Source organism: Chlamydotis macqueenii, chromosome 3 (genome assembly GCF_036417535.1).
Source record: "Chlamydotis macqueenii isolate bChlMac1 chromosome 3, bChlMac1.mat, whole genome shotgun sequence".
Classification (NCBI taxonomy): Eukaryota; Metazoa; Chordata; class Aves; order Otidiformes; family Otididae; genus Chlamydotis; species Chlamydotis macqueenii.
This window is the reverse complement of record NC_141558.1, coordinates 16,593,543-16,619,412: the sequence shown is the minus strand read 5'-3', so window position 1 is coordinate 16,619,412 and position 25,870 is coordinate 16,593,543. Positions and strand designations below refer to the sequence as shown.

General features: G+C 41.4%; 1 protein-coding gene across 1 annotated transcript; it reads right to left on the bottom strand.

The window, feature by feature from the left end:
• Window positions 1-1,389: 1,389 nt before the first annotated feature.
• Window positions 1,390-25,650, bottom strand: YWHAQ (tyrosine 3-monooxygenase/tryptophan 5-monooxygenase activation protein theta). The gene is made up of 6 exons (XM_086743296.1): window positions 25,496-25,650; window positions 23,924-24,311; window positions 6,698-6,821; window positions 4,042-4,205; window positions 3,578-3,673; window positions 1,390-2,465 (listed from the first exon to the last, which is right to left on the bottom strand). Exons 2-6 carry the CDS (start codon window positions 24,215-24,217, stop codon window positions 2,406-2,408), a joined length of 738 nt encoding a protein of 245 aa, XP_086599422.1. The 5' UTR covers window positions 24,218-24,311; window positions 25,496-25,650; the 3' UTR covers window positions 1,390-2,405.
• Between the last annotated feature and the right edge of the window lie 220 nt (window positions 25,651-25,870).

Sequence of the window (25,870 nt, the reverse complement as noted above, 5' to 3'; positions counted from 1 at the left end):
GGAGCTGATGTTGCAGTTTCAAGATTTGTTTTTTTCACAAAACATAGAAGCAATGAACAAGAGACAGCTAGAATTTGCCAGGCTTGACAGACATCAGAAAAAGCATTTAATAAATTAAGCTATAATCTAGACACAAGACCCAGGTACTGTTCCTGAAAGGAAAACTGACAACTCTCTCAACAAGTTGCAAAGGGGAGGAAACAAGAGAATGGCGTTAGCTGACAATGTACTGCAAGCTAAGACAGCACTCCAGAAGATGGCAAAGAAAGCCAACTCCTAAATGAAGAGGTGAAGCTGACCGCTAACACATCAGTACCGGAACATATTTACTAAAGAATGAGACCACTTAGGAGTTAAAAACCTTTATGAAACAAATAAAGGATCAGCAAGAAATGCATGGGGGAGGGGAAGAAATTATGAAACCAAAACACCGATTAAGAAGCATATGAGTTTATGTAGAATCCTGCCACACAATACTTTGACAGCAATTCAAAGTGACTGCATGAAGAAAATGGAACTGATACATTTTTTTTTTTTTAAAGCAATGCATGTCAATCGAAGCACATAATCTGAACAGTTTTATTGTAGGAACACACATTGTGCACACTCAAAGAATGAACAAAAACATGGAAGGTGGACGATGTACCATCAAAAGCCTGCAAGGACTAGTAACAAGTCCTTTTTCATCATGTCATATCCTGTCTAGCCAGGACGCTAATAGGAGTTAAATATTTTCAAAAACCCACCAACATGGGAAACTAAGAGGTAGAGGTTTAGGAAAAAACACACTCTTAAGCAATCTAGAGGAGAAAACAAACAAACAAAAAAAAAGCAGAGCAACATATTATTACAAAAAGCTCCAGAAATTAGAGGAAACAGTAATACTAAAAGCAGTCTAAGAACAACAGAAAGCAGATGATGATGTGGCAGCGCACAAACTAATGTTCTACAGCAGGAAAAATTCCTCTGAATATCTAAAAGTGTAGCTGGAATACTGTAATAATAATTATGACCATCAGTGAAAAAACACAACAGGAGGACAGATTGGAGAATTTTAAGAGATTACAAAAAATGCATAATTTAGATGAGGGGATTTCCAAGCCATGGAAGAACAAAGAAATTGGCTGTTTTTTCTTAGGTCATTATTAGAGTGAAGCCACTAGCTCAAGTAGATTTAGTTAAGAAGTCCACATGTCAGGTTAACTATGAAAAGTTATCCAGGATATTTTCTTAAAGTGAACATTGTTCAAATATGAAATGAGTTAATTTAAGAGCAGGCTTTTTTAAAAGTATGCACTAAATTTGAGAGAGACACTTCTAGCACAGGATACTTAAATGTAAGTTCAGCCCTTAAGCGATTACATGGAATTGTTACAAGTCAACAGTAAGTTGGTTTATAAAATGTAATTTTATTTGATGTTACTTTGCTGTTACAGAGGGCATAACATTTTCACAAGGCTTTTTTGGGACTACAATCAATGATTAGCAACACACAATAGTGGTCCAAACTCTCTAAATAACGATCACTGGACAAACTTGACACCTTCTCACATGTGCACAAACCTGCATGGAAAAGTACTAAATTTTATACTTGGACATGTGAACTTCAATTGGTTTTCCCATTCCAGTGTATTAAGAAATGACATGCACTTTAGTCTGCCAAAAAGCACTGCCTGTACTCCGGCAGTAACATGCTGCTTCTAATACATAGTGAAGTGAATACCAGAACTACAAAGGCAGGAGTGTAAGTGAACTTTTATTGGGAAGGGATATCAACTTAAACAGCAGCAACTGAAGATTAAGAGAAGCCCCTGTTTTCAAACACACAAGTTTCTGTATTACATGATACAGGAAGCAGCTCAATTTGTCATTTTCCCAAACCAGAAATGCTCAACTTGATCTGGCCCAATACTTCCATATTCCTACTGAAAAGAATACACAGTAGCATGTGAAAGCCAATTATGGAAAGGAAACCCTGCAGAGTAAGAAGGGAATGTGGAGAATTAAAAGCTATGTGGAACACTCTTTAGTTGCAATTAAGTACATTTTCATATCTTACTGTAATACAAAACACAGTCAACTGGCAGGAACTGTTTCAGATTTGTTTTTAAATACCAGGTACACTTTAGTCCGCTACATAAGTGTTTGGAAGTTACTTATGTTTATATGAAATGAAGCTATTAATACTTTTCTACAGCAGTAACCGCACACCAGGAAGGCCAGGACAAACACAAATCAAGGAATGGAGTTTTCCCAAAGCTGCAGTGTGAAAAGACTATAAATTGATTTCCATACACATGGATGGCTTTTCTTTGCTATAGGAAATCCAAGTGGAGCTATAAGGAATGGAGACGTGTAAAAAGGTTTCTTGAGAAGGAAAGGGAGAATGATGCCCCATGCGCAGTTTAGTTTTCTGCACCTTCTGCAGCATCACATTCTTCTCCTGCACTGTCTGATGTCCATAACTAGAAAGGAAAGAAAAACACTGTCAGCTTTCAGAAGAGCAGCTTTACTTCTGAAGAGGAACAACTATTAAATATAGAGAAGTTATAATGAATTAGACTTAAGATGTCTACAAAGCACCAGTGCACTGGAGCTGTATGACCCTGGCTTCCAGTACCCGCTTGGAGAGAGGCAACTGGAAATAGTTCCCCATGCACATGGCACGACTAGCTATGCACCTCGGGTATCAGAGGTAGAGCAGACAGTGTCCAGACTTTTGTCTGGACAGGTCTACACAGGTCCAGACTTTTGTGCTCAATAGCGAGCTATGTCATCGATCCTACATCATTCAACAGGTCTGAATGGCAGCTTCACGAGTAACATTAATTTCAAAAGCAGTGGTCTGAATCCTGAAAGTGAAGATTACCATTTTGGTTACTGAAGCTAAGCATTTTATAATGCTAATAAAAGACATTTCTACTGAGGCAGTATTGCAAAATAATAAAAGTGTTGCTGTAATGTTAAATGCAGTGAATATCCAGAAAGGATATTACCTAAAAAACTGCCTCAGTTATGTATTTTAACAGAACCTAGTGGTTCTATTAGGCAGTTTTCCTTAAACAGTTAATCATTATAATATATACTCAAGCATCAACTAATTTTACTCTTAATACATTGAAATTTCAGATTTTTTCCTTTAAATAAAAATCAAGTAAATTAATAAAGCAAGGTGCACGTGATGTACCACAGAAAAGATGTTTTGTTTCTGAGGTAGTCAAAGTTTCAGTGAGAAACCCTGACAGATCACGGACTACTATTTCTTTGACTCCTTGTTGTATATTGTACGTTACGTTAGCTGAATGCACATTCTCCTCCTCCACTGAAAAAGGTCAGCAAACAATCAAGGATGTGAGCTCTCCAAGCTGTTATTCTAGATTACACAGCATGAAGTTGCTGACATCAACTTACACTACATTCAAACTAAGTTATGAAAAGGTACAGTAGGGAAATCGCCTGAATCAATGCTATGTTTTGCACTAGAGCAAAATAAGGGTTTTTTTTAAATCACAAGTTCAGTTTAACTAAGCAAATACATGGTTACAGAACCAGATAGCACATAAAAAAGGCAACTTACTGTTAGGTTGTCTCTAAGCAACTGCATGATGAGAGTACTGTCTTTGTATGAGTCTTCATTCAGTGTATCAAGTTCTGCAATAGCCTCATCAAACGCCTAGAATAATTAAGCCATCTTTAGTCTTTCTATTAACTGATCATTAAACAACCAGAAGCTAAACCTATCAGTAAAGGTAGCTTAACAAAAAAAAAAAAAGCAACATTAGAAGTTAATGACTTGAATTGCTCTATTTGAAACAGAAACATAATAAAAGCTTGCAGTGTTGCTGAAAATTTGTTACATTGTAAATACTGCCTGCTTGTACCCCTTTAATCCCACTAACCACATGAGCTTAGAGAACAGATACATTAAAGGACCACTTCCAGCATAAACTGTAGGAAATAATAATAATTCATATTATTTTAAGCATAAACTCTTCTACTATTGCTGCAGGCATACAGAAGGAAAAAAAAAAAGTAACTTACTGTCTTTGCCAGTGTGCAGGCAAGCTCAGGATTATTGAGAATCTCATAATAAAATACAGAGAAGTTAAGAGCTAGACCCAAGCGAATCGGATGTGTTGGCTGCATCTCCTTCTTGCTGATATCAAATGCCTCCTGATAAGCTCCCTGCGAGTTTTCTATTGTTTCTGTTAAAAGAATGAGGAACATTAAGTTGTTGGTTTGTTGTTGTTGTTTTTTTTTTTTTTAAAGACATGACTACTTTACGTACTCCATTAGTAGGAAACTGAACAGTCCTCTACTTAAGCTGCTCTTAGCAAAACACTGCACTTATTTTAATCAAGGTAATGATTTTAAAGCCATTTTAAGTACAGCTGTCACACTAACAAAACACAGGGAGCAAATTAAGCCACTACAGAACAAAGGTATTAAAAAGACAGATAAATCCACACCAGTTAGTAAATACAAACATCCAAGATAACTATAGCACCTCAATGGCCTTTGATATTTTAGGTACCAAAAAAAAAAAGTAAGTTGTGCATTACTTTTTCTATAGAACTCCTGCTTCATTCCTTGCACAGGATGGATGTGCTTGTGAGCCAGGTGTGCAGAGTAAAGGTGGCTACTGTCTGTAAAGCCCTGCTTCTTGAGGAAGTTTGGAAGGCAGGTACTGCATATTCCTGAAAAACTGCAAGTCTGCCTCCAAAAACTGGGTGTAGACAGGTCAAGATAAAAAAAAAGTCAAGGTCGTGCCCAAAATAACTGGGAGAAATACCACAGAGAAAAGAAGTTACCAGGCCAGAGTGAATACTTGAAGAGTCCTACATATAGCCTATTCCAAATTCTCTTCTGATAGACAACCAAAAGGCCAACAGCAGCCCTAAACATGCCTGCAGAATGTAAAGAGTCCACAGGGAAATAAAGGCCGTTGTCAGAGCTCAGAATACAGCTCTCTGAGGAAGCTAATACCATAATTGCTCTAGAAAGTGCTGGGAAAAATTTTGATAACAACAACAGACTTGAGTTTTTCAGTGTTCACACTGCAGTGAATGTTAACGGACTATTACTTTGTTGAGAACAGGTGAAAAAGGGCAAAAAAATCTAGTAAATGGAGGAAGTAAATCAGCTTATAAGTACATAAAATACACTTGATGTAGAGGAAGCAAACAGATGCTTCGAGGTGGAACATCAGAAAAGCTTAAAGTAAAACTACTAGAAGTTTTCGAGAATGTACGCACAGTGATACAGAAACTGTAACTCCCCAGCAAAACACCAAGATCTGCTAGTAAGGTTATCAATCAGTCCCTCCTCTACTTAAGCCCCCATATCAGCATACTGATCACTTTAAATGCAATCTTTTTAGCCAAGATAAGCTGGTATTTCTCTGCTCAGACAAACCCAGAGATTTGTAACTGTTGCTTGAGACAAAATATAAATCAGATTATCTTTGTGAAAGCCAAAGACAAGTTGTCTCTGCTACACTTGGACCTGCTGTTGTCATTCAAATCAGGTGAAGCTTTAAGAATTTCTGAAAGCAACTCATTAATGCAAAGACTTTTACTCCATTTTGTATGTTTTCATCCTTCAACTTAAATACTCTTACAATACAGAGACTAACAAAGCCTTTATTTAAGTGACACTCAGCTCTGTCCTCCCACTTTGCAATTCAGTCAGTTTAAAGCAGCTAACACTGTCAGATGCCTACCATGCCCAACCCAAAGGGACAGTGACTTCAGCACTCTGCCGGCTCCAACAATCTATCTCCTTTCTGTGTCATGGCATCACTCCAGGACTAATTTTAGTTTGTTATGTAGAAATGTATCACTAGCTTATACCATACCAAGAGTTATTAACGTCACAACAGTATCTGGGCACCTTGCAAGAGAATACTAATACTTAATTCAATACAACCTCTGAATAGAGAGCTAAAATCCCACCCCCGAAGAGCTTCCTGAGGTACTTAAAACCACCTATGCACATGTTCTAACTTCTAGGAATGTTCCACATTCTCAGGATGCCCAGTACCAAGTGACAGTACCAGCTGTGAAGTTTTCCAGGCCTTTTCTGCTGCATCCAGAAGGGCAAACTGAAATTACAGGGACAGTATTATGCCCATGAACATCAACCACGTCAGAGCGCAGCTCACACTTGTATGGAGAGTGTACTGACCTAGTACTTGTATTGCTTCTTAATAAACTTCAGCGACTGCAATGTCTGTTTCACACTGAAATGGTTAAAACTTACAGATCAACAGGACTCCACCACGGAGTATAAAAAAAAAAAAAAGTTGCAGAGATCTGTTTACTCTTCCTCACCAACTTCACTTTAGTAAATAAATACAAATAACCAACATTAAATGTGTTAGCAGACCTTCATCTAAATTGTCTTCCAGAAGATCTGAATAAGCATTATGGAACAACTATCCAGAAATTTAGGGTAGAAGACAGGAAGACCAGCTAAAATTCCCTGGCATACTATGCTTAAGGTCTATCCAGAATTTTACTCTCATTCTTATGAACACTGAAGATTTCCAACTGAAACCTAGTTGTTCCCACTCAGCTAACTCACATGAGTTCAGAGTAAGATACTGGCACATGTACTTCATTTACTGTTCCCTCGCCCATGACCCCAAACTGGAGTTCATTAGCTATTAAAGACCCAAAGACCTGAAGGTACTTACGTTTTCTGTCATCACCACAGGCAACTTCAGCAAGGTATCGGAAGTAGTCTCCCTTCATCTTCAGGTAGAATACCTTGCTCTCTGGATTAGTTGCATTAGCTATTAAATATTTGTCCAACAGCTCCTGAAACAACAACAACAACAGACATTGACATACTACATACACTGTTGCAACCAAGTTCAATCTATTTTTCTTCTCTCCAGAAAGTCTGGATGGACTCAAGTGTTTGCCACAAGGAAAAATGGAGTTTTAAGGGCATTTTAGATAGATACACACTTATTTAAACAAATTGTGTAAAGGCACAAAGCTAGAGAGACTACATTAAGATGATCAGTCAGCCATCCAATGAGCTTGCAGAAACAGTAACAAGAAAAGCTTTACTGGCACAGTTTCAGGACTAAGTTTAGTTTCAGGATATGCACTTCTAATTTCAAAAATGTTGTTGCAAATGAGTAAGCTTTTACTGGAAAAATTAAACACTATACAGAAATTTTCAAAGCTATTTACAGATAATAACTTATTCTCACTTCACAGGAAAAAACCTACGAAAAAACAACTCCGCTGGTTTTTGTACAAATAGCGTTCATTAGACATGTGATAAGCAGTCCACCTATCAGAGAGCACCAAGGATTTGAACTCCTCTAGTCGGTAGCCGGGCTCACCAAATCATACCAGCTCTTTGCAAGGCTGTAAAGTAAACCTTGCTCCAGCATAGCAGGGAGGCAAGTCTCACATCTGCCCTGCAGTTCCCGGGAATGGGAAAAGATATGCAGTGCTCTGCGGCACACCCTGATCTGCTGCTAACATCGCTCCTCTTGCTCACAGCTCTCCTACCTGGTAATCAGAAGGACAGGGCAAGGTTTACAAGCCTCCAGCAAGAGGAGATGCGTCTCTCTCCAAGGCTGCAAGGCCTTCTAGCCCTTCCAAGATAAGGGTGAAGGAGAGGAGCAGTACAGGATTTTCCCCCAGCAAAGGGAGTACTTCGGAGAACTGACAAGGAGAGCAGCTTCTGGCTGACCTCCTTGTCCTCGAGCCCCAGCAATTTTACCCAACTCATTACCACAACTGACCCATTTTCTCTGGAGTTGATAAAAAAACGTGAATAACGTGGGAAACCCCCACAATACTCATAGCAAGTTTACACTAATAATTTAAGTGATAAAGATCTGCATTCAGTTACTTGGAAAATAAACAGGTCATAAAAGCAGCAGAAAGTTTCCACAAAGCTTGCAAACTGTGGCTACTTAAGCAAGATTTTTTTGTTATAGGAAAATGTATCCAAATTCCTGAAGCAGCTATAAAGGAAGTGTTTAAGGAACTGTAAGCTTTCAGGGCAAAATCCCTTCACATTTTAATTAGCAACTGCAGCACTATCATCAAAACAAGCTAATTTTAGACACAAACCTACTCCCTGTGCCTACTGCCATACCATTATTGCTTCCTTTAATAATCAACGGTAGCAGAGCAAATCCAGCTGAAAGCCTTTACTCACTCCAAGTCCATTTAAGGTGTTGGCAATTATTTTAAACCACCACTTGTAGTAGGTACTTCCAATTAGGTTAAAAAAAAAAAAAAAAAGGCATTTTTGCCTCCCGACAGTGTGCTTACCATGGAGGTAATATTACATACAGCTCCACAGACAACCTCCCTTCAGAGATCCCCCTACCAAGGCATTAAGAAACAGTGAAGAGTTACAAGCCCATCCTAGAGAAAACAGCAGGCGGATAAGATGATATCCAGCCTGACATACCCTTCCACTTGCAGATCAGAAACAGATGTTTTTAGGACTTTCTGTAAGGCTAGAAAACCACTGCCAAAGACTAGACACTGGCTAGTATGGCACAGGGGTAGGTGGGGAATTTGTCTAGCAGTTTAACACAGTGAAGTGTGCAAGAGCTTGAGCAAGTGTATTGAATGGTACACCTCATAGGTGTCATGGAGAAAGCAGCAAAACCTTAGGCATGTTTCAAAACAAGAGTTAAGACACAGTAGGCAGATGGATAATACAACTGCATATTAATACTGTTATTTTGCATGTGTCATTCCCGTATTAGAATGAGTTATTCCCACCCTAACAGGTTCCTGCAATGAGAAAAACTTGGCATTTTGGCTTGACATTTTCCTGATGCTTTTCTCCCATGACAGACGTCAACGCCAGCCATAAAAGCACAACACTACACAAAGCAGTTTCAAAGTCTCAGAGACAACAATGCAGTAACCTCAAGTTTAACATGGAAGTTTCATTTTACAAGAAACTGCCTAAAATGATGAAAGCTGACAGATAATACACCTACATTTAGAGGGGTTCCTTAACTCTGTCATGATCAAAGAGCAACTACCAGCCTTTAAAGGCCATCCTAAGGTTGGCACTGCATTAAGCAGCAGAGATGCAATTTATCCATGTACTCAGGTTAGATGTGAAAAACTATGCCAGTCTAAGGAGCACTGACCAGACAACTGAGAAAGATATGTTGTATAGGATTTTAAACTAGCTATTTGACAAAACTGTATCTTTGATTCTTCCTTCAAATGCTGAAATAAAACTTTCCAAGATGCTAAAACTACATCAACAAGGAAGAAACAGGCATTTTTCTTTTATGCCTTACAAAAAAATCATTACTGATCTTATTACAAATTTCTGTCTTTGGAGGTAGCTCTAGAGTACCATGTTTAATTGATGTGGCTAGGTAAGGACATAAAAATGCTACCACTCTGGAATAGTGTACACTAAATAGTCTTTATAGGAGAGCTTTAGCATGTCTAATTTAAGCTGACCCTCAAACCTACATTCTCTAGAGCATTAATGACTACTTTTTTTTTTTCTCCCCCCCTCAGATAAAGGTAGGCCACACACTTCTTCCAGGAGCACAAAAGGATTTTGCCATGGCCCCAGCCCTAGTGCAAGCATGTAGCACTGCAGCCTGTGTGTCAGTGCATCCTGAAAGTGCTGCCTCCACTATGCAAGTTTGAAAAACCGTGGTTCTGTGCAGCATTTCTGAGAAACTTAGAGGAAAAAAAAAAGTGGATCCTGGGAATGAACTGTAGTTTTTCAGACAGCAGAGAGTGGGCTACGTATACTGCTTTATTTCCTAGGCATTCCTCAGCTGCCCAGATAGCAGCTCCCACTGCCAGTTCATCTTGAGGGCCTCCTAGCCCTTACCACAGCACTAGGTAAGGAAGAGATCTGTGCCTCTATAGCTAGGGTGGAACATCCTCATTCTGGGCTTTATATATCCGGTTTTGAGTTTTTAACAGCTTTAAATGGAACAAGATCTCATTTATAAATCATGTAGGATAGAACAGAATACAAACAGACTGAGTAAAGCTGATCATTTATCTATCCAGACATCATTTCTCAAATCAATAATGTACTTGGTACACTTAGTGAGCCATTCATCTCAGGACATCATCATAATTTCATGGAAGGCATCTTACTCTCTCCCTCTAGTAGGCAAAATGTTGACGGTGCAGTGAGAGCAGACAGCACAATAAGCTAAATTATTTACTTTACACTGTTGTGAATCAGTAATAACCAGGAAAACTCAAGATTTCCTACATCTGTTCTCCATCTTTCCCCACGTGGGCTTTTTCTACCTTTCCATCAGACACCAAAGAGCCAGGAATCCTCGTTTTAAACATAAATTGATAGTAAGTAAAATGAACACAAGCAGCCTCAGCAATGAAACATACCTCAACCAACCTCAAAATTTATTATATATTTTACTTAAAGAGAGACAGGCACTGCCACAGGTACGATTCTGGGATGAAGTCAGCCAATATAGCAGACTGCCATCCATGTTCACATACAGCAGACATGCCCATCACTTTTTTTTTGGTCAAAGTTAATGTATCAAAATACAGTTGCCACCATCATTAAGAACTGCAACTGTTCTTGGTTTAGCACCTTCTAAACCAAGATATGAACAACTACTGATTACGTGCTCTACAAGACAAAACATGCCTCAGACCGCTGCCATGAAAAGCCACATGATGTTCAAGCTGCTGTCCTACCCTGTTGGTGGGTGACTCTCAGAACCATGACAAACACAGGAATCAAAACTCCGTCCTCAAGCCAGATCCTTCGTGTCCTGGTGCAGTTGCACTAGAACAGGTTTGTACTGCTATAGTTTGTGGTTTGCTACTTCCCCCACACTGATACATTATTCTCCTGTAGTGTGACAGGATTTCCCACCCCAATTCTCATTAGTGTTGCTCATCCATCTCAATTTATGTCTACCTTCACAGATGCTAACACTCTTGCCATCCTAATCGCACCATATTCTCAAATATGATATTCTTTTGCCCTCCTACAGAAGGTAGGCTTATTTATTTATCTATTAATAAGATGCCAGCAACAAAGGGCTACTGGTCCCTGGAACAGATCTGCAGCTGCCTGAAGGAGCCACAGGGAGCAGGCTACAAGCCTGGCAGTAACCCACTTCCTCCTTTAAAGCTGAAATTTATTTTTTAAAATTTCTCTCTCAATTGGCACTTATTCCTTTACGTGCCAAGAGAAAGTAAAATTTCAATTGCCTTTTTGGATCCTTCTCCAGTTCTACTTTTGTTCTTTCCCAACTGAGTAACTGTACTTCCTTAATATCCTTTCCCCTCTGCTTAAGCAAGCACAAGGGTCAAACATGTGGTTGTAGTGTCAAGATCACTGCAATTAACCTGAGCCAGAAATACTAAGTTTAATTCATCTGCTCTCATCACTTCCCCATTATTTCAGCTTTATGAAAAGCAAGCTCTGAAGGAATATGCCAACAGTATCTTTACTTGAAGTACCCGATATAGACAAAGAATTTCCCTGAAGACACAGTTCCTTCATAATTATTTGTTGTGTATGCATCCAGCCAGCCTTTCCCTACATACACCATATGCACACATCCCCTGCAACTCATGTACCAGCTCCGCTCCACATATGCTTTCTGTTACAATCCTTTCTTTTAAAGGCTGATGCCAAAACAGAAAATCCCACCAACCTTCCCCCATCTAAACCTATTCTAAAAGGCAAGCCTGATTGAGACATCAAGTTCAACCATAGTATACACTAAATACTTTCTGTACAATTTAATGAAGCAGTAGGTTCAAGTGGAAAAAAAATACCACCGCTATCATCTGTGCTGTTCTCTCTTCCCACATATTCAGCTATAAAGAATCTTGACAGCAAAGATTACTTTAAAAATATATATATATTCCTGAGTACCAAACTCACCTTTGAGCCGCCTTCAACACTTGTGCCATGTAAAATTGGCATTCAGTAACAAAAGCAAATACATGAGTGTAAGTCTCTGCATATATTCCAATATCATTAACTAATAGACATATTCTTCACACTGATCTGTTCAGTACCAGAGGATGAACGTGAACCAGGTCAGCTCCAGAGATTACCTATCTCATTTAAGGTCAATTTCAAAAGCAAGCTAAAGATATCATGTGCCTTGGTACCAACAGAAGTTCTCAATGGGTAAACTGAAGTAACTCAAAATATTTACAATGCCACCATCACTCAGATGTCAACACCTACGACATGTTTGGGTCACATCATCAGCACCAAGTTATGCTATTAAAAGACTGATCTACATTGCCATTTGCATTTCTCACCAACTTAGTATGATATATCATTACTTGTGCTCCACCAGAAGGAAAAAAAAGTCAATGTAAAAGCAACCATCATAAGCAACAAGGCTCTCCAAGTTTGCCCCCATAAATATAAACTGGTTAAATTGCTCCATGACCTTTAGCAAGGAGGAGTGTGCCAACGTTCAAAATTGCTGGCATAGAGTTTTGTGAATAAAGTCTATATAATAAAGTTTGACTTTCAAGACAGACTGTTTCAGCAATATTCTTGAGCCAAAGGCTCATACATCTTACTTCAAGTTGTTTAAAACACCTTATTCCAACACCATCTTCATCTGTTGGGCATGTGATTTTAAATGCCATTCTTTAAAAGTAAACATCATAACAGTTTGTGGGAAGTATTTTACATTTGCAGATTTCAGTAATTTAAGATAAAGTCCTCTGCTGGGCTTGAACTCATATGACATAAAAAGCATCTACAGAAAAGAAAATTCAACAGTATTACTGGTATTTGCTAGAAGAACAAACTAATCAGGATCAATGCATATAATATATATAAGAAAAGTTATATTCCTCCTCACCTTGTGACAGAAAGAGTTCATTGTTGGGGGGGGGGGGGGTGTCAAACAAAAAAACCAGCTTGAACTTCAGATCAACTGCTCAGAAGCTCTCTGCTGTCCAAGTGCTTATCAGACCTGCCAAAAGAGGAGGTGCTACCATTCCGCAGGGTACTGATTTTCACAGGTCTTACATAGGCTAAATTGAGTTTTACTGCTATTTCCTAGGCGTTCCTTCCTTCCTAAGCCCACAGTGAACATTCCCTATTTTGAGCTTAAGTGCTTTTTTTTTTTTCTTTTCTTTTTTTTTTTTAAGGATTATTGAAGCTAGCCACCAGAACAGATGTTACATGGGTGAGAGCAACTAACTCTGATTACTTAATTTTGTACTTGCCTATAACAGCTTATTGGCCAAATCCCACATAACCAAATAGTCACATGCAAGTGAAGAAACTGTTTCAAAACAAACCTATTTTGAGACAAGGTTCATTAAAAATAATGCACATGCAAAGAATGCATGTCAACACCACTTTTTTTTTTAGCAGTAACTCACCACCCTGAACATGGATTCAACATCACAGCCCCGTCTAGAAGACTAGCAGCTTGCATCCAACAGGCACACTAAGTGAAGTGTGTGACACCACATAACTTCAGCCAGGGTTGCAGTGTGCAAAAGATTTGTAAAAATTCTTCAGTCTTAAGTATTTCTGAAGGTTCAACCAGCTCCAATATGAGATAAAACACCTAAAAGCAGCATACAGGTGTTCTGGTTTTGTTTAGTAAGGGGGGGCTAAGGTGGTAGCTTCTGTAGGAAACTGCTAGAAGTCGCTCCCCCTTTGTTCAGTGGACTCAGCCAGGCCTAGGGCAGACCATCTGCTGGCCAAGGCCAAGCCAATTGGTAGCAGAATGTCCTGTGATAACACCTCTGCGATAACATATTTAAGAAGGGGAAAACAGAAAACAAAGAAGATGTAAAGCAGCTGAGTGGGGGCAGAGAGGAGGAGGAGCGAGCCTTGTGGGCCTTGCAGGCCTCACCCTCTGGCCTCCCGCCAGGCAGCCGACTGGGCCCAACTCAGCCCAGCCTGGCTGCAAGAAGTGGAGAGGAGATGAGAAGTTGAAGTGAATAAGATGTAAAAAGGATCCTGAGAGGCGTCTGCCAGCCTGTTGTGAGGAACGGCTGCAGATGCCAAGGTCAGTGAAGAAGGAGGGGGAGGAGTAACGCGGCTCCTGGCCAAGATTCCCCTGCAGCCTGTGGTGATGACCATGGTGGAGCAGGTTGTCCCTCTGCAGCCCATGGAGGTCCACGGAGGGGCAGAGATTCACCTGCAGCCTGTGGAGGACCCCACGCCAGAGCAGGTGGATGCCTGAAGGCAGCTGTGGCCCATGGAGGGCCCGCTGGGGCAGCTGTTCTGGAGGGACTGCACCCCGTGGAAGAAGAGATGACCCACGCCAGAGCAGTTTCACAAAGGACTGTGGTCCGTGGGAGGGACCCCACGCTGGAGCAGAGGAGGAATATGAGGAGTTCTTCCCCCGACGATGAAGTAGCAGCATAAAACAATGCCACGACCCCCATTCCCTCTTCTCCCTGTGCTGCTCGGGGGGGGGGGGGGGGGGGGGGGGGGGGGCGGGGGAAGGGAGTATAGATAATGTTAAGCCCAGGAAGAGGGAGGGGTGGGGGAGGTTATCTTGTTTCCTGCCTCATTCTCCTGCTAGTTTTAGAAATAAATGAATAGTTTTCCCCAAGTCAAGTCTGTTTTGCCCGTGACGGTAACTTTAAGGATTTCTCCCCGTCCTTATCTCAAACCTCGAGCTGTTTTTTCTTATATTATCTCCCCCTATTCTCTCAGGGGGTGGGGGGAGTGAGAGAGAGAGACTGCGTAGTCTGGTCCCGATCGGGGCTGAACTATGACAACAGGGAAACAGTTTCCACCCTAAACTGCAGTCAAAAAGCTAAGAAGTTGGTTGAAACAGCTCAGACCAATATATTCCCTTAATATAATTGTTAAACGCAAATTTAAACACATTAAATTTTCCAAAGTGTTTGACAGCACAGATGATCGGTGTAGGCTCAGACCTTTCAGTAAGGCTTGTACTCACAAATGACTGCCTGTTTTAATCATCTAGTAAACTGGTATTAAGGCTTCTCGACTATTTCAAATAGAATGAGCCATTCCAAAGTCCACAGTATGACTCACTAGAACCTAGGTGTGTTTTAACATTCAGGGGTTGTTTTCTTGTCAGGAAAGGGAGAGTCCTCTGCTGCCACAGTGTAATTTAGCAGAAGTAAGCTCTTTATCCTCCTGGATTCAAGCTCTATGCATCAACTCCTTTTGGAAGAATATTAAACAGTTTTCGTACAGACCTCCTAAGACCATTAGTATTTCAGTTTATGTATTGAGGAAAATATGTGTATACCTTTCCAGTAATGGCATGACCTTAAGATGACCTGACAAAGCACTGTCAAAAGCAGAGACAAATGTACCTGGCATGGAAATGAAGAGGGTGACCTAATTGGTCTTTTCCATTTGGTTCTGAGTGTTTGTCTACACAGCTTTAAAAACTGGCAGTCAATATTTAGGATTGGCCCCGAATGAAGTATCTGGAATCCCGCTTAAGAGACTCATTGGAAGCTTGAGCTGCAGCACATCTGCCCACACTACTCCCACCTGGGGCTGAGATTAATTTCATCTAGAACTAACATTCACTGCTTACATTTTAAATTCTTGTTTTAGGATAAAATTTCTGTGGTCCCCAAACAACTATGTAAGCCAGAAACTTGAAGTGTGTGGAAATGCAAGTTCTCCTTTCTATAGAATTTGATCAGACAAAACCAACAATCCAGTTAAAGTCAAATAATTATTCAAGTTTTTTTAGGAAGTCTTCCAGTTTCTCCCTGCCAAATGTAGAAATGACTCTTAAAAAAAAAAGTAGCCATTCTCCTTTGCAAGTTGAAGTAATGGCCACACAACACAGCCAAAAGCTTTCAGGAATATCTTCTTGATATCAGATGTATTTATCTCAAATTGATTCTAACATTCTTCCATGATTGCATTTTCCATATTTCTAATTCCTCAAATTACTTTGTGTTATTTTCCTCTTAGCAAACATGTATTACTGACATCAAATTCTTCCCTTCAGAATCCTGACTACCTAAAAACTTCTTCCAGCATCCTCCCTTGTGATCTTCCATAGTACGACAGAATCAAACACAGAAGTCTAAACTTGCATTTAAAAACACCACTATGCTCTGCAGCTACAGAAGCCCTGAAAGTATGACTAAATGACTGACTGAGATATATCTAGACTAACAGTACTCAAAATGAACAATCGCATGTGGGAGTTACATGGGTTTAAGGTATGTTGCCCTTGTGCAAATAACTGACTTTTAAAGCCAGCCTTTCATGCTAAAAATAAACTCTGGAGGGCCTAAAAGTTCTACTTGCTTCAGTTCTGTTCTCTATTTGGGAGCCCTAGATCAGAGGGCTGTGCTCATTGAAATCCAGGAAAATAATGAAACAGATGCACTTTCTTCCCATCACTTAGTGCAGCTGGAAGAGCCTTTTGCATTGTCCAACTTCACCTTGAAGGAAACCCAGCAATGTATTATTTCATTCAGTGTATCAGGAGTGTGCCAGTAATTTGTTATTCCCCAAATGAGACAAATCTACAACATTGAAGCCTAACCTTTAAGTCACAAAAAACAGAAGCCAACCTTCCAGATAACCTTGTTACAATTTATCATAGCAAGTGAACCTTGACTTTTTCGGCTAAGGCCCTGTCTACCTACCTCCACTTAAAACAATTATTATCAAAGTAAATGGAAAATTTTCTGTTTCTAGAGCCAACATGATTCCTATATTCAACTACTTCAGTGGACGGATCGTGCAAATTAAGGACAGAATAGAGACTGCTATAGCAAGGAATAACCTTTCTCAATATTAGAAATTGGTAAATCAAACACTTGACTCTTATCAAATTAAGAGAAAGGCACAAGCAAAATCTCAGCTAATTCAGGACTTTCTAGTTCACAGGTCTTTACATCTGATGTTTTGGTGGGTACACAGAACAACAGGATGTGAAACTCAGCACTTAAATTATTTTTACTGCCTACTATGTTTAAGTGCCCAGTTCACACCAACTATTATTCATATGTACAAAGTGAATTACCAAGTCAGCTGTATGCTCAGCTGGAGCATTCTGATACTGTTTCCAGCAACCTGAGAAACATAAAGGATGAGGAGGAACCCATAAACATCAGGCCAATGAACTTGGTAGAGCTACATGGAGTAAGTGCCACAAATGCAATGTTCAAGAACAGTCTTACTTACCTTACCTAGTTAGTCCATGAAAAAATTCGCTTCAAGTTTATGGTTAAGTACAAAAAGTACTTAAGCACAAACAGCAAGTAACATCTAGGGGTACTAGGCCTATTATTCTCAAAGATCAAGAGCATAAAACTAAACAAGAGGCAAGATGTACACAAATAAGAAAACATTGATTAATGAAACACACATCTTCACCTACCAAACTCAAAGAAAGTATATCCATGCACTTTTACCAGCCCTCCCACCTCCATTTTTCTCACTACCTTCACCTGAAAATCAGGAATCCCTCATTACTGAAAACAGAATACCAAGCTTCGGCACCCATACTGGAACTGGTACAATATACTGCTTTAATAATGTGCTAAACAACCCCAATTCGTGCCATCATAAAGAAATCAACCACTAATAACCTTCAAGCTCGAATGTGTTCTTTCCTCATCAAGTTCTAGCTCTCTGATATATAGCATTCTACATTTTACTTCACAAAGCCATCTATCATGTTAGTATCTAAGGTGGTAGAAATGCCTGTGAGAGAACAGTCTGGCAGGTAAGCATGACAGTGATTTACAAAATCTGTTAAAAGCTTCACTGCATTAACAGAAAAACAGAATTTGTGTCTTTGTTGTACAGTTCTACCTAGTGGGCACATTCTACTTTCTCAAGGCCCCCAAACCAGTAAATGTCCTCCAGGAAATGTAATAATTCTAAATGTACAAGTGGACTAGAGTACAGTATAGACAAAGCCTTAATAGCCTTGACTACAACCTGGCTACTTAATCTATAGCTTAACCTCAATAAAAAATTGATTTGACACTGGAGATAGATGAGGCTTGGCTGCCCCGTTCTCAACAGCTGGTCACCTGCATCAGTATTACAATTTCCTATTTTCAGTTACTCCACACCCTGCTTCTCACAGGATGTTAAGATTCAGGACAGGCCTTTCAGAGCTGCTAGGAGCTATGACTTTGCAGAAGTGGAATTCTCTGGTGGTCTAAATTTAAGACCAGACAAGCCATCAATCTTCAGATTTTTCTGCTTTCAACAGACATAAGTTAACCCTGTTCTCAGCTTTACCTCAAGACAGAGATATCCATGCAAATCAAATCAGTGATCTAAATGCACCCCAGTAGCTTCTGAAAAAGGAAATGACACTGCATACACAAGTAACATAATGGTGCAAGTTTTCACAACCTCAGATAGAATACCTTGCTGCCATTTATCTTCTGTGCTTGCTTGTATGTTTTAGAAAGTCAGTATCCAGTTGCAGGGGGAGAGGGCAGCAAGCAATGACTGCATGGGATGGAGGCCTCAGCTACCATCAGAATTCTTTGAACTATTTTTAGCTGTGCTTTACAGTTTTCAGCCGCTTCAAGAACCTCAGTGCATTCTAGGCTTTGTTTCTGCAAGCATCAATGCTTTCTTAGCAACAGATTCAGTTTTCCTTGCACAAAAAATGCAGTATTCCAACAGCAGATTCTAACAAAGGACAAAAACTGATGTAAGAGAAGGTACAACTACGAATAAGCCACGTTCAGAATATTTAAGTTTCAAGCATGTTAAACTAGAAGAAGATTCACACATTAAGTTCCACAATTCCTATAACAAACATGTTGATGTTCAATAGAAGTTGTGCTAAGAACACAAAGGAGAATCAAGTTCTCTCCCCACACATTACCTTTCATTAAAAAGACAACTGTTATTCCAAATTAAAACATTCGTGTAACATTCAGACAACCATTCTGGATTTGCCAAGTAATGTTCCCAACCTAAGGTCTGGCTTCGACTCATGAAGTAGATAGTCCTTTTAGTCAGTTATTTAAAAAGGATGAGTCAATAGCATTTGCTTTAATTTACAAATGGTAAAAAGAAGTAATACTTGAAACACTGTCCCAACCACTATCAGGACAACTAATTCAAGTCCAAAAGTAGTATTAACTTAAGTGATTAGTATGCCCGACCTTCAGAATAAAACTACATCCTACATAGTTCCCAGTGTCAAAAGACGGTAATATCCTTTTACTCAGATGCTAGTTTCACCTCTACAACACTATATATTTCTGTATAAACTCTGGCCATTCACTGAAAATAGGAAAGCAGAAAAAGGATTCACAAGACATGAAACTAGTGAATTGTTCACATAGCAGCATCAAGCTGACACTGAATCTGCCAAACTTCTGCACATATAATAAAAATAGAAAATTCACTTCTCTGTAGACCAAAGGTAACAGTAGGGAAAAAAGAGGGACATGGTCAAAGCTTATTCATCAGCTGACATCAGATATTTTAGCTGACACGAGGAATCTATTTGCAGCTGTAAGAAAACACCAACTTCATTTACAATTAAGCTATGATCTTTTGCTGTTGAAAAAAAGCTGCTTTGAACACTACCTTCTAGTATGGAGTTTTTTGTTTTGTTTTAAGTTATTAACTTTAGAACTAGATCTACAAAATGGATAAAAAGTGGGCATAGATCTTTACCCTTGTTTTTATTAGCATTTATTGTTTCTTAAGTATGCAAAGCAGAAGTAGTAACAACATTGCAACCTTGGAGGGGGCAGGAAGGAAGGAAGGAAAGGGGAGCTGGCAAGAGCAACACACTAATACATGCTTTCAACAATTAACACTGCAATCTCATAGGGGATCAAACATTTACAGTCATCCTCTCAACCTTAAGACAGTAAAAACCGAAATAAGACACAGCTCATGACTATTTCATTGCAGGCACTGCCACAGCGTACAGAAAAGAATCAACAGCACAAGTAATGTTACTGCTGGTCCATTTTTAAAAGTTCATGTTGCCCTTGCTAATTTCTAGAAACACTGGCCGACATGCGCCTGACAGTGCAATGTAAAACTGTTTACAGAGGATGTTGTAAAAACAGGTGTTTGGAATCAACTTAAAAGCCTCATAGAACGTAACTTCTCTATGCAAAAACTTCAAAGCATATTGAAATAAACTTTTAAGCTTCAGCTAGAGACACGAGGAGTAAGTAACCATCAAGACACAGTTGTTTTCAAGCTCTAATGATTTCAGCCATAGCAGCTTCATCAAGTTTTAAACTATGGGCAAGTAGTTATCAAATCTCATCTCTATTAACCCATGAAGAGCTCCAACAACATTGGGACCTAGAAACTGAACACATGTGGAGTGCTACCAAATAGACATGGGAAAACCATTAAGTTGCAGGTGGAGAGTGAACTGCTTCCAGGCGAGGACTGGTGTCCTTCCTTCCTCTACAAGAGTTCTCTCTAAAGAACGAAGGAGCTTGAATGCAATACGAGTTACTGCTGTGCAAAGGGAGTGAGGCACTCAGAAAACCCAGTTTGATCTGCTGCCCCTGACAAGTTTCAATTGAAAAGTTACCTTTTTTTAAAATCTGATGTCACTAAACAGCCAGGTGTATATACAATAAAGCATTCATCTTATATAGTGCATTCCACCTCCAAAGTTTAACATGTTATCTCACTAATTACATGAAAGTTGCTGCTGCACCCATCCCTTCTACATTATCTCATATCCCTGTCTTGAAATCACTCAGAGAATATGAAGAAACATGAACTTTGTGCTCAGAGAGTATATGAAACAACATAGTTCAACTTTACCTTGAAAAAGAGTTAAGTCACCAACGTGTTTCTTTATTCAGAGACAAGAGAGTTTTAAGAACAGTTTCAACTATGACTCGCAAGGGATGATTCAACATTAATTCTCTACATCACCAAGTAATTCGTCAATCAATACAGGAACTTCAACAAAACCTCCTAGTAAAGCTTCCAAATAAAACATTCATGCAAGTTGTTTGACAAAGTCATACCATTTCTTCATTAAAGAGCCACTCTCACCTGAAAGATGAGTCATAAAATTAACAGTTAAAAGGAGTTCAGACCACATCTACTCCTACTTGCAAGATAGGCAGCTAAAGAAACATCTTTATTGCTTGGCATAAGATGGGATATCTTACTGTGACCACTGATGGCAGATGTACATTAATTAAATAATTAGTAAAAGTTTTATTTTTATTTATGTATCTCTATATAGATACCTCAACATAATTTTGGATGTTTGTACTCCAGTGGTGATTACATTTAAGTTCCTTATCAAACTATGCCCTAAAACAATGCCGTAACTAACCTGTTTGAGGCACTCCTTACAGGGAAAAAAGTAATTGCAGATTCAGCATTGCTGTCTTTTATATAAAAAAAATAGCAAAAGTATTTCTAAATGAAGGTTTCTACAACAGCAGATATATTTCACTTTGAAAAGCTGTGCCATACCAGTAATAAAAAAGCCTTAAAAAACAAAAAAACCCAAGAAAAACAAAAAAAACCACCCCACAAAAATAAAAAAAACTGTTAATAGTATGACTAACAGCAGTCACACTCCACCCAACACATCCACCCTTGCTAAATCCAAATACTCCAGATGACAAGCAACCTTTCCATACTACTTGCCAGCAGTTGTTTCAGTTTAGCTGCATTCCTAGAATTCAAAAAAGCATCTCTGAGATTCAGCTTAAGAGAAAAACCTACAGTTAGTATAGTATTAGTAAAGAAGAAATTATCATTCAGAGGAGTCAAAAGCACTTTGTGGTTCAGCTTTAGGAAACCTGTCTTTTGTGGTGCCTGCACATCATGAGTTCCAGCCTCTCAGATGCTGACTCATGAACCATAGGAGTGGAAGACGGAGGAGGAAACGGAGAGAAGTAGAACAGGACATAACTGCACATGGCCTCCAAAGGAAGAGTAAAAACTGGAAGGCTTGCAGTAGATAGCTGACGTCTCCGCCTAGCAAAGGAAGGCACATCTTCGCCAGTAGGGCAGAACAGGAAAAGCATGCACAGATGTAGGTTTCGGTCTTCACTACTTCCTGCTGCCTTCTAGGTGAGAAGGGAAGGAGAGAGTTGCCAACCAGGCCACCGCTGAGAACAGAGGAGAAAGACTAGAATGCAGGGAAAAATTCAGCTACCACAGGAAGAGCTTGCTTTCCCTAGATCAGAGGTTTGTGTTAGCATGGCTACCAGAATACCTGCTGCCCACCATTTGATGCGACTGGAACAATTTCAGTATAGACTGCGTGAAATGGCTTGCTACCTTTATCAGAGACATTCAGTCTCCCTATGGAAGCACAAGCTCCTTGTTAAGATGGCACAGCAACCAGTATGAGATTCAACGCATAACCTTCTCTTAGGAACTAGATCCGGTACAAAGACAGAGGAAGATTAAGAAGTCCAAAGAGTGAGCTTCACGTTAAGGTCCCAAGAAGTTAGTTCCGAAGTGGGGCAGTGAGCAGAGGAGATCAAGAGGCGTGACAACAGCACAAGTGCTAGCACCCAGTCACACAGGTTCTAGTGAAACTCTTGTTACAGGAAACAGAAATAAGTGCCCTACACAAGTCACATCATTTTCATAAAGGTGAAAGTTTTACAACTGAATCATGCTTGTAACTAAAAAACAGCTTCTGTGGAAAACACAGGCTCTTAAATGTAGTAAGGAATTAACTGATTCATTAAGCTAGTAAATTTTCAAGTGAAAGTAACTCATTTTGACTGATTTTGGAAAAAAAAAAAAACAACCACAACCTAGGTGTCAGCATACAAGGAAGCATACAGGTATTTTCATCACAATCCAAAGAAGTACCCTCTTGTACATGAGCCAGAACACTTAATCAAGAAGCAAATTCAGTTACTTCCAAATCAGTCAGCTTTAAATTCAGGTCTCCTAAACTAGGATACATTTAACTCAAAAAATGTTTATTTCCTTATAGACTTGCTTCTTCCTGTTCTCATGTTCACAACAGTAGACACCCCCAAAAAAAAAGTAATTAAGGGGAGCAAATAAACCACTGAAGATTATTTGCCACACAATTACTACTGCATTTCACACATGCAGCTAGCTTCCTGCAGCCACAACTCCCTGGTCATGTAGAATAGGGTCCAGCAGCCTCCACAATGCTGACATGCGCCTCCATCTCCCACCACAGTGCAGTACAGTTTCGCTATCGACAGCATCTGGAATTCTGCTGCTTGTCCAGAAATGTATTCCTATGCTTTGATGCACTGCTTGGGTTATCATGCCAGTCTTCGTACCTTAGTTTTACATTATTCCATAATTATTGCAAATTCATCTTGAAGATCCCCTGAGAATTCGACTTGAACCTGACAAAGTCAATTTCTACAAGTCCTTATTTCCTACCTGCAATACAGATCTTATCTTATAAAATATTTTACATTCAAGAAGTCCTCAAAATGTCTCTTAAAGACCCCTAGAGAGTATTTTTCTTTATTAGAAATAAATGAAATCCACACACTTACTTTAAATGCTTTTAACAGGTTATTAGCTCTGATCTGAGGAAACAAAACGGTTTTCTCGTTTTCTTTTCAGCTTATCTTTTGATAAGCTTACTAACCACAGCGAAAAGGCACGAGGCTAAATTCTCTGCATCTCTGCAATTACCTAGCACAATACTGCATATGGATCACTCCATCCAAAAAGGTACTCAGAATATACACTCAAAATTAAGTGCGTATCTCAAATACCTCTACATATACGTGGCCCGTAGCATAGTGCAAATGATCTTCCTCCTCACAGTAACTCATGTAACGGTTGCAGAAGTTACTGCACTGACTTCCCCTACCCGGGCATAATACTTCCCATGATACCTCCCAGCCAAGTTCCCAGCTTCATTCCCCACTACAGCAGCACACATGAATACTGTATTTCTTTCTCTTAAAAAAAAAAAAAAGAAAATAAGAAAATCCCCACTCACCAGCACAGTGGTGCAGATGGACCTGAGCTCAGACTCCACCTTCTCCCGATAGTCCTTGATAAGCTGCATCTTCTTGTCACTCGTATCTGTCTTCTGCTCAATGCTAGAGATGACCCTCCAGGCAGAGCGTCGCCCCCCTACTACGTTCTTGTAGGCCACAGAGAGCAGGTTGCGCTCCTCGTTGGACAGCTCGGCACCTTGCTCAGTTACTGCCTTCATGCAGGTGGCCATATCATCATAGCGCTCAGCTTGCTCAGCCAGCTTGGCTTTCTGGATCAACTCGGTCTTATCCATGGTGGCTGGCAGTGGGGCGGCAAGAGCAGTATAGTAGCAAAAGCAGGAGAAGCTGGGGACGTCACGCAATCAACACGAGAATGCACCTCAAAACCTGCCAGAAAGAAGACAGTAACCATGATGCTAGGATAAAACACCACAGAACACGATCTTATGCCACCCCTTGCGCCCCACCAAAAAAAAACAAGGACCACAGTAAGCCTTGTCCCCTATTCCCCATCTCCAGATGTTTCTCCTGGAGAGACAGACTGCAAGAACCTGCCCTTCCACGCAGGGCTAAGGGGACAGACACTCGTCTCAAGGGTGCACCCCTAGGGAAACCACGACCTAGAAACCCAACTGGGGAAGGCATGCTTAGTGCTAGCCAAGAAACAGCAGCCTGAAGACGAAGCGCTGGAAATAGCTGTTCTTCATCAGAGCGGACTTTTTGTCCTCACCCTGCTTTTCTTCCTTTTCTGATGCACACGTACTAATATGCTGTCTATCAGGAACCTGGAGAAGGATATCTAGGTAATAGCAAGCCTGGGAGGCCTTGCCCAAAGCCCTTCCCCCGTGTGCCACAAGCTCTGCTGGTGAGAGCCGAAGAAAGGCGGATGCCAAAGCCGGGACAAGCGGGAAAAGACAAAAAAAATTTAAAAGAGCGGGACGAGCTCGTCCCTGGGGACGCAAGGAAGGGGTTAAAACGCAAGGAGCTGGCAGAGTGGGCCCAGGACCCGCCTCCCTCGGGCACCCGCGCTCCGCGGGGCGAGCGAGGCCGGGGGAACTCGGGGCGGGGCGGCCCGGGCCGCTTCGCCTCCTGCTGGCGGGGCGCGACGGGCGGTCAGGGGAACGCGGCGGGGCCTGGGCCTTCCCGCGGCGGGAGTGGCCGCGGCTCCGGGACGGCGGCGGGAGGCGCGGCGGCCCTGCACTACCAGTGGGGGAGCGCGGTGCCACGGCGGTGGGTGGGGTCTCGGCCCCGGCGAGGGCGGGGGCCAGGGGCGGCCGCGTCCCCAGGGATGGTGGCGGGCGCGGGGACGGCGGGCAGACGGCCGCCGCTCCCCGCCCTACCCCCTACCCCCACGCCCTGCGGCGGCAGGGCGGAAAGAGGAAGCCGGCAGCCCCGCCGGGTGCGAAATGGCGGCGCTGGCTGGCTGCGCCTCCCGCTCCCCGGGGCCGCGGAGCGCTCCACGCCGCGATCACAAAATGGAGGACGCGGCGGCAGGCACTGGCGGAGCGGGGCCTGGGCCCGGGCCCGGGCCCGGGCCCGCGCCCGCCGCCGGGACGCGGCACCGCGCTCACCTGAGTCCGCTGCGCTAGGCCGGGCCGCGGGCGGCACCCGATCGGCTGCCTCGCTCGGGGCTGTGGCGGAGAGAAAGAGCCGCTCCCGTCTCCGCCGAGAGCCAGCGCTAAAGGGCGTTGGCACAGGCAAGCCTACCCGCTGCTCAGCCCGCGCCCACGCGGCCAATCGCAGACTGACCTGCGAGCCGGGCTCCGCCCCTCTGCTCTCCGACAGCCAATCCCAGCAGAGCGCGCCGCCGCGGGGGCGAGCGCAGGCAGGGCACAAGCTCGGTTGGCCCGTGGGCTGCGGCTGGGGCCACGGGGTTTCCTCCAATTAGATCCAGGGTGAGATGACGTCACTGTCGCCATGGTGATGCTGCTACAACCCCCCCCTCC